General features: G+C 46.0%; 1 protein-coding gene across 1 annotated transcript in view; it reads left to right on the forward strand.

Annotated features, from left to right (window-relative positions):
• LOC149361706 (uncharacterized) overlaps positions 1-15,177 on the forward strand; it is a 79,368-nt gene that overhangs the window by 42,605 nt on the left and 21,586 nt on the right. Inside the window, exon 7 of the mRNA XM_089568130.1 lies at positions 10,587-10,653. Within this exon, the coding sequence (XP_089424256.1) occupies positions 10,587-10,653 (67 nt within the window). The remainder of the gene's footprint in view (positions 1-10,586; positions 10,654-15,177) is intronic.

Below are 15,177 nucleotides of genomic sequence, written 5' to 3' on the forward strand. Positions count from 1 at the left end.
TCACTCACGGCTCACAAAACTGGCATAGAATAAACTATTTATATGGGAAGGCGGGTCGCAGTGGCGGACGGAGGCGGCTATGCGTTTCTGCTCGGGCGGTGCACATCTCGAGATCCGCCGCCACGGATCCCGCGCTCTCATTGCAACCGCACAAGGATGTCACTGGAGGAGGAGCGAAGAGAGAAATGAATTATCAGGAGGCCGCGGGAAATGGTGCCAGATGCGCGCGCAACTAGAGCAGCGCGCTGCCCCTGCTGCGGAGCTGGTTACGAGGGACAACGGCGACACCGCGAAACGCAGGAACGGGCGCCAAAGACCTGTGCTCTAAAAGCTGACAAGACACTAGCAGATAACTTGAAAGAGCTGGTCACTCTCGTGTACCCACGCTCATCTGTCTCGTGTAAGCGCTCCTTTTCGCCGCAAGGCCATGCATGACCCGTCGCAATGCCCTCGTGGTGTACGCTTTGCCGCTTCTCTCAACGCACAGATTCCTTGTTGGATTATTGCACCTGGCTAATCCAACACTCTCAGCCAAAGGCACCTCTGCCCGGATTAATAGATTGTTATCAGCTGTTTCCTGAAAAACCGCACTAGGACAAGGGTAAACGACCAGACTCCACCTTCTGTTTTGCATATTACGCTTGGATGTATTTTTCAAATGCGCTGGTTATCCCCTGTATACGCTCTCCTCCTGTTGAACACGTTAAAACACATTGCAGGACAATTTAAAGTAATTTCCTAAGTGAAAGGGACTTTTAGAGTTAATTTTTGTCATACCTGGAATTACTTTATTGCATTATATGCTGAAGCGCATTCGTATAGGCAGTACATACCTTCTTGTTGTTCGGCTCTTAATGACACTTCCATAGAGGAACACGTATCACATACACTTGTAAATACCTGGGTTTGAATACGTGAGGGAGGCAAGAACTGAAAGTCCTGTATGAAAACGTTATCTGAGGAATTGAGGTCGACCCTTTTTCGTAACACTCGGCTTCCACGCGGTCCCAACTGTGGGAGGAATTATCGCTGGGCCGGGAAGAGAGGTGCATAGAATTTACAAAGATTCATCAGCGTGGACGGATGTGTGAACGGAGAAATGCGATCACACATGGGTGACCAGTCTTTGAAGATAGAAAATGTAAGCGTATCATGCATGTCTTGCAGTATAAAAACCAAGATTCCTCACCGCCCTACTAGGTAATGCTACAAGCGGTTCACCTTACCCTTCTTTGCAACGACCATTACTTGCCCTAATTGGGATATGTGATTCCACAAGATTCATTAAAGAGCGGGGTTATTCTTCATCTCGAATGCCCGCCTGGTGCAAGATGCAAGGTCCGATGGGGACTTGTGGCGCTTTATCAGGATCACTCCGACACACAAGGCACTTGTGGTACATCTGAGGAAGAATCTTTTCAGCGATCGCTAGCTACAAGACGCGCAGAGAAACTCATTTGGCTACAAATTAAACGCTGAGCAAGACTTCACCCTTTCGCACCAGGCATTGATACTGTCCACGGTTGCACAGCGATGAATTCTGGTGATTTCCCTTGCCCCAGTTTCGCAACGACGTGTTAGTGCGGACGCGCAACCAACTAACTCCAAGGAGGAGTGCCGAATGTGGCGAGTTATGCGGAGCGCACGTGTAGCGGTGGATGAGGGTACTGTGAGGAGAACGGTGAAAGGACGAAGCGGAGGGGGGCAGGCGACCCGCTGTATCCCTTACAAACATTTTAATAGACAGACTAAAGACTGTCCGTTGATATTTGGCAATGAAGTCCACAGGCTTGTCATAGACAAACACTATGCACTAGCCAATAGATAGTCTATGGCCATAGATTTGTAACAGACTTTTTTAAAGACTTGTGTGCTGAATGTCTCATAGACACAGGTCAATGGTCAGTGTAAACACAATGTAGAAAATTATGGCCATACACTCTTTGTAGATTTCGTTCTGTAGACAGCCTATAGACAAATATCTCCTGGTGCAGTAGACACAGGTATATAGATATCCCATCAATATATGGCCTCGCGCGTTTATAGCAAGTCTAAACGCCTCTGTCTAGGAAACCTGCAGTAGACCACTGTCTATAGGCAGTCTTGCAATCATTAAAAAGTATCACCATACAGCCTTCACAGATTGAATGACGATCAGAATACGTACAAATTTGTTTTGTTTGAAACGTATCCAATATAGGCATACGCAACATATGCATCATAAAAAATTACTATATTACGCAACTGAAAGTAGAAAATAATGGGCCGGCTAGTATTGTAAGAGGCATTTTTGCACCCGGTTGACTGCTGTCACCAATCCGGCATGCTGACCTGTACGGCGCAAAGGAAGAGATATTATAAGCATAACTAAGAAAAATAATCTACTCCATCTCTACACACATGCTTTATAATGCAACGTAAAACTTGGCTATCCTATTCTGGAAAGGTAATCATCATGTCGGCTTGTGTTCACGGAGGTCAAGAGCCCAAAGTGGTACAGGCTATTATTGACGCTTTAGTGGTAGCTGCAGATAATTTCGACCACCTGGTGTTCTTAAACGTGCGCTGGCCTCACTCACTATACGGGCCACTAGAATTTCACCTCCATCACAAAACAACCACCGCGCACGGGATCAAACCTGCGTCTTTTGTGTTACCAGCCGAGCATCATAGTACTGAGCCACCGCACCGGCTCTATAGCTTTTGTGAATAGGCATGAGAAATTCTGAATAGGATTCATAAAACGTGGCAACAAAGGCCCGTATTCTCTGGCGCACTCCCCCTCTGTACTGAATACCTAGTGCCAGGACTGCGAAGAATTTTGACGTATGCTAATATTTGCTCAATACGAGCTGCTGAGAATGGCACTCCGATAAAATGCACATTCAAAGTTCCTAAGAGCGCGATCCCAAGAGGAGAGTTTTAGAACATTTATTCTTATACCCGCTATTAATTAAACAACCAGATTCAAGACTAGGCTGAGTAAAACCTGGTTCGCCGCTACACAACCGGGCACAAGCCGTGACATAACTAGGAAGACACTTAAGCTTCGCTTTAAGAGTAGACGCGATAGCGACTTCTTCTTTTTTCTGTTCTCATTGCTTTCGTTTCTCACTTCTCACCTAAACTCAAGTTGCTGTAGTATTTCGTCGGCACATCGTTGTCGAGAAATCCGATAGCACGAACACCTGCATAGCTTGCGCGCCGAAAGAAACCGGTAGCAAGCCGCAAGCGTCGTGATGAACGCGTCTTAGATGTGCGCTGCGTTGTTCGCCGCTCACCGCGTGATTCCTGCGTCCCCGCACGGCCCCACTGCACCCGAACGAGACGAGCAGGAGGCGCTGCCGGCTACCTGTTTGGGCAGTGGCGTACATTGGGAAGAGGAGGAGGGAGTGGTTTATGTGGGCGCCGCCTGATGGCGCTACGTACCGTCATCGTAGCGGTACGTAGCGGTAAATCGAGTAGGGATGAGTGTAGAGGGGGAGAGAGTGAATCCACGTACAGGACGAAAATGAAAATTCAGGGACCACTTTGACGATGTAAAGTGCGCGAGGCGAAAGCCTTTCAACGCAACTGGCCGCACGGCCGTTGGCACACACGAGGCGGCTATGGGGCGACTTGGTTTTGCTAGCCATGACTAATTGGGGTCATGACCCATGACTTAGTTATGATTGGTTATTAAATAACTAGTCATGATTGGTTAATGACCAACAAGTCCTGACTAGTTAATTGATGAATGGTTAATTACTAGCTAGTATTGACTATTTAGTTGAAGACTAACTAGTCATGATTGGTTAATGACAACCTAGTCATGTCTGGTTAATGACTGGCTATTCATGACTAACCAGCCATGACAAACTAGTCATGACTCCCTAATGACTAGCTACTCATGACTAATCAGTCATTAGTCATGGTTAGTCAGGACTAGCCAGCTGTGACTAAACATGACTATTGGCTAACCAGTTGTGATAGTAATGACTGGTTAATTACTAATTAGTCATGACTAACCATCCATGACTCATCAGTCGCGCCTCATAACTTACTAGTCATGATTGGTTATTGACTAACTAGTAATCATTGGTTAATGACAAGCTATTCATCACTTGTTAATCAATGACTGGTTAATGACTGTCTGACTAATTAGTTGATGACTAACTAGCCACGATTGGTTAATGACGAACTAATCATGTCTGTTTAATGACTGGCTAGTCATGACTAACCAACCATGAGAAACCAGTCATGACTAGTCATGACTAACCAGTCATAACTGTTCATGACTGGTTAATGGCTAACTTGTCATGAGTTTGTTTGTTTGTTTGTTTATTGGGGTTTAACGTCCCAAAGCGACTGAGGCTATGAGAGACGCCGTAGTGAAGGCCTCCGGAAATTTCGACCACCTGGGGTTCTTTAACGTGCACTGACATCGCACAGCACACGGGCCTCTAGAATTTCGCCTTCAAGAAATTCAGCCGCCGCGGCCGGGATCGAACCCGCGTCTTTCGGGTCAGCAGCCGAGCGCCGTAACCGCTGAGCCACCGCGGCGGGGGTAACTTGTCATGAGTGCTTAATGACTAACCAGTCATGACTAACCAGCCATGAGAAACCAGTCATGACTAGTCATAACTAACCAGTCAAATTAGTCATGACTAACTAGTCTTGACTGCTTAATGACTAACCAGTCATGACTAATCAGTCATTATTCATAGTTAGTCATGACTAACCCATTATGACTAACTAGTCATGAGTGATTATTTATTTATTTATTTATTTATTTACAATACCTACAGCGCCCTTGCGGGCATTAGTGTAGGGGGGAAAGAAAAAAAAACAATATAAGTGCACAGATGACATAATTCAGTAGCAAATTTAAAAGCATGAAACATCACTATTTGCATCCCTTAATCACACTGTATTGTGGTAATGGAAACACAGGTATGACAAGTTAAAAGAAATGCTAAAACCCATTAAAAAGAATATTTTTGAGATCCTGGATAAAAGACGAGGGGGTCCCGGAAACAATTTCGGCAGGCAAACCATTCCACTCGTGTACTGTTTTAGGGAAGAAGGTGTTCTTAAATAAGTTTATTCGACAAGCATATTCACGCACTTTTCGGGAATGGTCCGTTCTTGCAGATACATAAGTTGGTTTTTTTAGATATTTATCTTTATCAATACCTGTTCTAGTGTTAAGAATATTGTAAAATAGCGACAAGCGCAGGTATTTCCTCCTCGTTGCTAGCAGCGGCCACCCTAGGTTTTTGGAAATATCGTAAGATCTTTTTGAAAAGTCGTAATTGCCTGATACAAAGCGAGCAGCACGAGCCTGTATCACTAATGACTAACTAATGACTAACCAGTCATGACTGGTTAGTCATCACTAGTTAGTCATTAACCAATCATGACTAACTAGTCATGAGTGGTTAATGACTAGTTCAAATTCCAAATGACGAGTTCTAATGCCGAGACAGCGGCCGACACGGCAGCCGGCACCGCTGCCGACACGGCTGCTAACGACAGTATGAGGCATTAAAGGCTTTCGCCTTAAAATGAACGCCCAGCGAAACGGAGCGGCGAAAGACTGACTTTGCAAATTCGACTAAGCGAGTTCAACTTGGTTAGCTACAGCTATCTCGTCACTCAAGGTTTAGCCGGAGCTAAACCACAGAAATTTTTTTTTGAAGTCCAGCGCGAACAGCGCAGTAAAATGGTGCTTCGTTTTTGCTCGCAGTTAACCTCACGTAAGGCAGGAAAAAATTTCAAAGAAAACAACGAACGGGCTCCAGATAGGCACCATTTCAATGAAACTGCAGAGGCGCAGCCAAGACAACACAGCGCACACTGAATTCCATTTCCTTGTGTGAATCAGCGCCTGAGTTCAGGAACGTATACTCTGCCTCTCAGAAGAATCCTGTTGGAGAAATGCGTGCAGGCTTGAGCGTTGTTCAAGAAGAAGGTAGGGACAACCGACCTTAGTGGCTAAGTGATGCTGTTCGGATTATGAGCCTAATGTCTTAGGAATGAGTACGCTTTAGGCGTACGCTCTGTGTTGGGCGATATCAGCTGTGCACGTTAAGCACAAAGCGCAGCTTTTTATGCGGAGTCTCTGGGCTCCAACTGGTATGTATGTATCGTGAACCTTTCAGCTGAAGCTTTTGCATGATCCGGTTGCCCCTTCGGAAAATTAAACTTCCACTTACCCTGCCGTTGCGACTAGCTGTGTTCTACGCTGTAGCAAAAAGAACAATTTCGGCGTAAAAATTCCGATACCTGGCACTTTATTATTGCTGTTGTTTATAAATTGACTTGAAAGCTCATAAAATGTTCGCTTCCCTCAAATTTTACTCCTAAAATTCCCAGAGAAAGAGGAAATTCCCGATATCGACCATCTCTGACAATTGCAACGTACATTAATACCGACGCCCTTTACCTTGGAGGTTGCGCTTATAGCAATCGCTCTCCATGTTTCTTTTCTTCTTTACGTTCCAAAGGCAGCCGTGAAGTATATGTACAGAATCGTTACCATATCCTACTAGGTGATAGTCTCACTGGCAGCGAGGAACAGAAATTTGTCCTCAAGTATTCGAAACTCATAACATCCCGCATGATAGATTATAATGAATGCCTTGGGCTCTCGATATACTGGGCATTGGTTGTATCACGCGGTAATAACCTTTTCAGAGCTGAAGAATTTGCATGAAAGCTGGCAGATGTTATCACATTGAGGATAGCTCTCAAGAGAATTTTATTGGACCCCATGGTTACACGATAAGGGACCACAGTCCCTCAAAAAATACAAGAGTACAGTTCGCGACTAGTGTCGCTCGATTACGGAAAAGCGATCACTCAAGACACGACGGCGACTCCTGTCGCCCTGCAAACAAAAGTCATTCACTGCACGTAATAATGTCCACAGTGTCCATAATGTCCGGATGCCGCGGGGGAAGCACGCTCCCAAACTAAATAAGAAACGCGCAACAACACCGCGCACTGCACACACTCAATAAGGCAGGAGCCGTACGGTCACGCGGCCCCTGTCGACGGCGATGAAGCGAGTGCTCCAACGCCGAAGGCACTTAGCGTATAAATGAAACGTCCGTTCGTGTAAAACCAGGCAGTGTGAGGTAGCAATGACGCGACTGCGGTGCAGGATTCCCAGTTTAAATTTATACCTATGCAGATGTGGGTGGTCTCCGACAAACCTATGTGACTCATGCGGGGACGTTGAATCTGTGGACCATTTCCTGCTCTACTGTCCAAACTTCGCACTTCAAAGAAAGAATTACCAGGAGGTCCCTCTCTCCAGGTTAGGGCTCCCGTTATCTCTGCCAGTGTTGTTATCGTTCGGAGCGAGCGCCAAAGGTTTTGCATTGAGTTCAATTTGTGGGAATCTCCATGATTACATAATTGCAACCTGTAGGTTGATTTGCTAACTCCTTTAAAAGTCTCGGAGTTTTTTTTTTAATTATTATTCTCGCCAAAATGTTCTTTGTTATTTCACTTCAAATATTCTTCTGTCGTTTTTCATGAATACATTTTTCAAAATTCACGTTTGGCTCCGATATTTTCTCGTAACCTTATGAAAATTTCCTTATGTATACCACTATACCTTGGCCAATCCCTCCACGTGGGTATGTGCCATTATAAAGAGGTGAAGAAGAAGAAGAAGAAGAACGCCGAAGGAACTCTTCCTCGGGGAGCATCAGTCGGTCCAGGCACGCCTGTTGGAAGAGGCGCGCCCGACTGGAGCAGGGGGAACATGGCTCGCTGCGGTCGGCCCTGTAGAGACGCGACGCCACGCTGGCGCCACATTGAGGATAGTCTACAGAAATGGACAAAGGCTTTGAAATGGACGTGCTTTGTAAATTGTCGTCGAGGGACAGAAATCTCTGACCACGTTTTGAACTTAAAGCGGGCTATCGGTCACTGTGATTGCCTTCATGCTTTCGCTATAAGTCCTAGGGGATCTCAAATTGCTTTATTTTAGCGGACACTTCCGTTAATACGTTGTCATTATAAAAACCACTGTCTACCTTGGATTCTGCTAAGAACTTTGGCTTTAAATACTGCTATTTACTAAGGCCTTGTCTTAGAGCACAGCTCTTCGCAGCCCGTTTCTGCGTTTCCCGGCGCCGCCGTCGCCGTTGTGCGTTGTAACCAGCAGGGACACCTTAGTCCCGCTTTAGGCTCCGCCGCGGTGGCTCAGTGGTTATGGTGCTCGGCTGCTGACCCGAAAGACGCGGATTCTATCCCGGCAACGGCGGTTGAATTTCGATGGAGGCGAAATTCTAGAGGCTCGTGTGCTGTGCGATGTCAGTGCACGTGAAAGAACCCAAGGAGGTCAAAATTTCCGGAGCCCTTCACTAGGGCGTCTCTCATAGCCTTAGTAGCTTTGGGACGTTAAACCCCATAAACCAACCAATTAACCGCTTTGCGAAAACAATAGAGCGGGAGCTTGGAAAGCAAAAAAAAAGGCGCATTACTGCTCTCTTGGAACAGTGGACAACTGAATCGTGCTTTGAGCTACGCGGCGGTAGTGACAGATGCGCGCTGCATGCGTTGGCATTCACAACGGTGTGCCAGAAACGCGGCGCTGAAGCCATAGGCCGTCGGCGTTTATTGTGTTCATTAGCGCTGGCGTTGACAACGTTTTACACTCCGATCAATTTAAGGAAAGGAAGTGCGCATAACTGGATCCCTCGCACATTGGACGCCCGAATCGCGCTTATAGGTAGGTGCGTCGGGTGAGAGACAGATGTGGTCTTCATGCGTTAGCGCTGACAACGGTGTGCGTACATATAAAGACAAACAGGATTTTCTTACCACTTATGCGGGAGCGCATCCCATTCCTTTCGCTCGCAATGCCTCCCACGGCTCTGGCAACCTCGCGAAATACTTGCTCAGACCTCGTACTTGAGAACCAGGCATTGAAGCAGCAAGCCGAGCAAATATCCATCTATTTCTCCGACCAGAAAGCTTCCTACATGACAATCAAGAACTGTTAGTTGAGTGTGTCTTGAAGAAGGAAAATGTATGAAAAAAAAACAAATTGCCTGTAATTGTACATACATACCATATTTCTCGGATTCTTGGCCTCAATCTAACGAAAAGCTGAAACAGCTGATGAACTGCGCTCAAATTTCGCACTAGGAAGTAACGTACTTGTCGGCAGTTTTTACACGGCAGCTCAGCTTAACTTTCAAGACGTAATTACTGCCGGAGTGGGCCATTTTTTATCATTCATTTTGAAAATATCCGCAGTAGTTATCGATAACGTCGCTATTTTATCGGCTGATGAAATTGATGACAGATAAAAGCGTAAGAGAGCTCTCACACGGCTTCCACCCTCGCCGTTCGATCATGTTCCACGTGTCATTCGCGGTAATGCAGAGCGTACCATGTCCGCGTCTGTGGATGAGGTTGGCAGGGGTGAACACTCCCCTGTTGCGGTTACACAGTAAACAAATACCTTCAAAAGTGGAAGACTGGACAGCCACCGCCGTAGCTGGCAGAGCACCGGAGGCGAAATTGGGAAGTCGTGGTTTCGGACCCCGCGGACAGCATGTGGTATTAAAAAGTAATCTTTCATCCACAAATCAATTAGGTTAATAATTTACAGTAGATCAACACCACAAGTTAAAAGAAGAAAAACGTAGAAATATTCCCCTAGTCTCTTCCTGCTTACGACTATTGTTGCATTGTTGCATTTGCAGGTCAAACCCGGGGTATTTTCTTTGGAGTACACTCTGCATCGCACAAATCGTGGCCATTATGCAGCCAATGGCACTCTAAATGCAATCAATACTTCTGATCAATCATGTGCGAGAAGTGTCTTGAGCATTATTATTCGTGATCCCTTTGGTATGCTTCCTGCGTTGTGCACTGGACAGGACAAACATAGCAAGAGCTAAGCGCTTTGGCTAAGTTCCCAATATTCCCAAGTTCCCAATATAACAAAACTGCTGGCAGTTTTGTCACAGATGCCAGTAACAGAAGGCGGTGGTAATCAATTACGGACCACCCCAAGTCACACAAAATTTGCCAATATGTATCACGTTCCTTGCAGCTTATCCTTAAGAGATATCGCGCTGTTGTGTGACCGTGGTAATGAGCAGGTGCTATTGTATTTATTATCCTTATAAAGTTGCGTTTAGCCTTCTTCGCTGAGGTAGTGTGTAACACAGAAAGGTGCAATAAGAACTTTCATGCGGAATGTACTTTACGCAGATGAAAAGTCCAAGCCATTTAAGCAATGGCCATGGTAATTTATATGGTGCCTTCGCTTTCGTTTTTTAATAACCTTTCGCCAGCATCCAGACGTGGGTATAACCCTAATGCAGTTTCAAGAACATGTCCATCAAATAATTGCTTGGGCGCTGACCAACAGAACAAGAGATTGAAATGGTTTAATAGCCATGGGAGCTGCAGTTAATATATGTCGTAAGTGTTCTGTGACCATCGATGAGGTTCTCATGACTGTGTCACTGTGCTGCGAACTGAGGGTGAAGAAAGGCCGTGTTTCTGAGCGGGTTCGCTGCTCGTAAGTAGCTTCTTTATTGCTTACACCTTCTAATCTTTTCTTCTTCCAGGAAGTCGACACCCTTCTCATACAAGACTACAACATATTTGAAACTGAAATGGGACAGCGGCTCGACAGTAGGTTTATTCTTATTTACTTCTGTTATCTTTTCTGTGTTGACGTTAAGTGCGGCATCATCTTCATCAGCCTGACTACACCCACTGCAGGGGAAAGGCCTCTCCCATGTCTCTCCAACTAACCTTGTGCTTTGCCAGTTGCGGCCACCGTATCCCCGCAAATTTCTTAATCTCATCCGCCAACCTAACTTTCTGGCGCCCTCTGCTACGCTTGCCTTCTCTTGGAATCCACTCCGTTACCCTTACACCACGTTACACCTCTCATTTTTCTTTCCACATCTCGCTACGTTGTCATAAACTTAGGCTGCACCCTCTTTCTTAGTCTCCACGTTTCTGCCCCATAGGTGAGTACCGGCAAGATACAGCTGTTGCATACTTCTCTCTTGAGGGATATTGGTAAATTGCTGTTCATGATCTTAGAGAATCTGCCATATGCACTCCACCCCATTCTTATTCTTCTGGTTATTTCCATCTCACGATGCGGATCAGCGGTCCCTACCTGCCCTAAGTAGACATATTCTCGTACAACCTCCGGCACCTCGCTACCAGTTGCGAACTGCTGTTAGCTTGCTAGACTATTGATCATTACTTTGGTTTTCTGGAAGTTAATTTTTAGCCCCACCGTTCTTCTTTGCCTGTCTAACTCATTGATCATGCTTTGCAGTTCACGTCCTTAGTGACTTAGCAAGGCAATGTCATCAGCGAATCGCAAATTATTTAGGTATTTTCTTAACTCTTAGGCCCAACTGTTTCCATTTCAGGCCCCCGAATACACCCTGTAAACAGGCGGTGAATAGCATTGGCGAGTTTGTGCCAGCGTGCCTGGCACCTTTCCTTATTGAAATTTTATTGCTAACTTTATGGAGGGCTGTGGTAGGTGTGCAATCATTATAAAAAATTCAGGGGGGGGGGGGCACTTTGTTGACCTAAAGTGCGGTGAGGCAAACGCCTTAAGCGCAGTGTTGCTGCTTGTGTGACTGATGTGTCCTTAAGATGTTAAGCTTCGCCTCTAAGAGTGGAATGCGACAGCGTCTTGCAACGCTGCCAGGGAGTCCACACAACACCATCGCTGGTTCGGCTACACGCCTTGCTCGTCGCTAAACTAGTTTTTGAGGAAAGGAAATGTATCTTTCTCGCATATCTCGGTAGACACCTGAAACTCTCCTTAACGGGAAGGGAGGAAGATGGGAGTGAATGAAGACACCGTACTCACTAGACGCGCCTTTCATCATTCCAAACCATCGAGTGGCATTTTGGAGTGGGTAGCGGGGTTGTATCGCACTTCAGAGACCCTGGTTCGATTCCCCAACTCGACCAGTTTCCTTCTCGGTTTTATTTATATTTCTCGTCGGACTAGAAAGGTTAATTAGGCTAGTTCGTTAATTTGCAAAATTACTAAACTCGGTCCCAATTACTTGGAGCATCACATACCATCCCTTTAATTGGTGGCATGGTTACTAGCCAAAGTACAATTGACCCCGTTTTGCCGCCGCGGTGGCTCAGTGGCTATGGTGCTCGGCTGCTGGTCCGAAAGACGCGGGTTCGATCCCGGCCGCGGCGGTTGAATTTCTTTGGAGGAGAAATTCGAGGCCCGTGTACTGTGCGATATCAGTGCACGTAAAAGAACCCCAGGTGGTCGAAATTTCCGGAGCCCTCCACTACGGCGTCTCTCATAGCCTCGGTCGCTTTGGGACGTTAAACCCCATAAACAATTGGCCCCGTTTGAAATTCGCGCACTGTGACGTCATGCCCATTTCGACCAATTGAAAAGCGTGACATTTTTGTCGACAACTTTGCTTACAACGTTGAGGCGTTAAATGCTTCCGCCCTAATATATTCCGGTATTTTCACAAAACTTCCGTCTGCACCCTGGACCCGCAATGTTGCATTATCGCTGAGGATTCCACTGAGTCAAATGCTTTCTCGTAAACAATGAAGGCTATATATAGGGTTGGTTATGTTCTGCGCAATTCTCTACCACCTGATTGACAGCGTGAATATGGTCTATTGTCGAGTATCCTTGACAAAAGTCTGCCTGGTAATTTGTTTGATTGAAGTCTAATGTTGCCTTGGCTCTATTAGCGATTGTCTTAGTAAATACCTTGTTGGAAACTGACAGTAAGCTCATCGATCTGTAATTCTTCAAGTCGTTGACGTCTATTTTCTTATGAATTAAAATAATGTTAGCGTTCTTCCGAGCTCCTGGTACTCTCGAGGTCAAAACTCATTGCGTATAGAGGGAGTGAAGTTCGCGGTGTTGTACTTTGTTTTGCCGCAATCGGTTCGCGTTAGTGGACTGCCCATTCCGTTCTTTCTCTTGTGCCCTCCGCACAACCGCAGAGAAGGGGTGTGAGCCGTACTTAACCCAGCGGGATAAGGGGGGCGCCGGATAGCGAAGGATTACGGGAAAGGTCAAACTCCCTTCAGGGACGGATTCATTGGTCGCATCGTGTATGCACGTGCTTGCGGCGAGGCGGTATCCGCGTCGCAGTGCGTGGCTCTTGTCCCATGTCTGCAGCGGCGTGCTTTGACAGCTTGAAGCGCGGTCAACAGGATATTGCCACGCTAGCTGCAGGCATGAGGAGCAACGACGCGGAACAGATTGGTTGAAGTGACTTTCCTTGAACCTGGGTCAACCGGACGTTTGGAAAGTGAGAGTTTTCGCGAAGCTCGAAGCAGGAAAGCATAATTCTCCAAAATCGTGATGGTTCAAAGTGTACATATGTGTACAGCTTTAACGGAAAAAGAAGTGGACGGCAGAAAGCAGCCCACCTAGACATTCGTTCATCTGAAATGTAGCATCTTAAACGAACGCCTGTAGATCTCTTATCAGCCAAACCATGTGCTAAGGTGGCTGAGCACATAATCTCGTTTTATTTATTTTTTTTTTACGCTGGCGTGGCGATCATTGTTATCTTTATCACCATTTGCCATTAAAAACGGGCTGGGGAAGCTCTGCAAAAAGTGGCGATGCACTGTCAAAAGTAATGTGTGGGAGTGCCTGCTTTCGGATGGGTTGCTTTCTATCGGCCACCCCCACACTGAAAAGTGCAATGTCCCAGGCACTCTCGCTATCTGCGCGTAAGGCTACAATAGCGCCGCGTCTTGCAATTTTTCCGCTCCGGTCATGAGTCACTTGTGCTAATCTTTTTCCGTTGCAGCTGTACCGTGTTTGTCGCGATGAGTTGGTTGTGTTGTCCTCTCCGAATTGTTGATTGGTGATGCTTTCCTTTCCCCAGTAATTTATTGGGTGGATGTTTCTGCACTTAACTGATTGGTTATTCTCCGCACCGAGGGCGGGGACATAGGGTTTAAATCCAGCTGTTTTGGCAGTACCGAGGGCTGGTTTCGTCACGTAGAACTACGAGTCAGTCAAGTGTAAATATGTTCTCTCCTTGCTTGTATCTTCCTTTGTGCTTTTAATTGTTATAAAAAGTTAACCTCTCCAGAAGTGTTCTCTAGCAATGTTACTAAGCAATTCGAATCTGGAAGACGTCAAGCATCCTCGAACAATTATCATCAAACCAATTTCCCTCTACAAGATTAAGAGGGACATGAACTGAGGGTGGCTAGTTTTTCTAGCATTATCTCTCCTCCATCCTTCAACATATCCGCTGTTAGCTGATCCTCACCAGCTTCTTTCCCTCTTTGCATTGCTCCTAAGGCTTGCTTTATTTTCCTCCTTCGCTAATGGTGGGATGTCCCATTGCTGTCCCCTACTGCCTCTCGCAGTAACGTTCTGATTATATTCGCCCGATTTTCTCAGACATAAATTTAAAAAAAAAGATTCGGCAATACATGTTCTTTTTATCTGTTATGTCCGCGGCGGTGGCAGAGATGTCCAAATCTTAAACAAGTGTCTCTGTTGGCGAAAGCTGTGACATATCGTAAGGCAAGAGGAAAACATCTGTAAACTGATCCTCTATTGATTTGCGTCGCATATAGAATCGTATGATCAATCCTAGGAACTGCGAAAGACACCGTGCGCTCATTTGTGTTACCATCTCGCAGTGGAAACTATGATCGCACGCAAGTTGAAAGTGCAATCGCATAAAACCTCGTTAAACGCCCATAAACCACAAACCATTAATAAAAAGCTCATGCAGGGTGAGTTGAATTAAAATAATAAACCCTTGCTGATTTGTATTTCAAAATCTCTTAGGAAAAAGCAGGTGCGATGTGCTGAGCTGTGTTGTACAGCATGGCGGGCATTATGTCTCTCATACGGATCAATAGTTAAACGATTAGTTACCTAAAATAACTGGTAAACCTTAGTGTGATAGCACTAACAGTGGCCATTGCGCGCATTTAGCCGTTTTGTTTGTCTTTCAGTCTTTTAGACTGCAGCCTGTTTTGAGTCAGATTGCTCATCGGCCCACCGGATGGTGAGCAGCCTGCCTAGGTACACAGGTATATGTACAGTCGGGGACAAAAGTCTCCGGACCACGTGTTACTCAAAAGAAGCTTATAGCTCTACTGTCAGACAGCGGCTGGAGACCGCACTTGTGGAGATGAAAGAACAAA

Source organism: Amblyomma mixtum, chromosome 2 (assembly GCF_055824585.1).
Source record: "Amblyomma mixtum isolate Tamu chromosome 2, ASM5582458v1, whole genome shotgun sequence".
Classification (NCBI taxonomy): Eukaryota; Metazoa; Arthropoda; class Arachnida; order Ixodida; family Ixodidae; genus Amblyomma; species Amblyomma mixtum.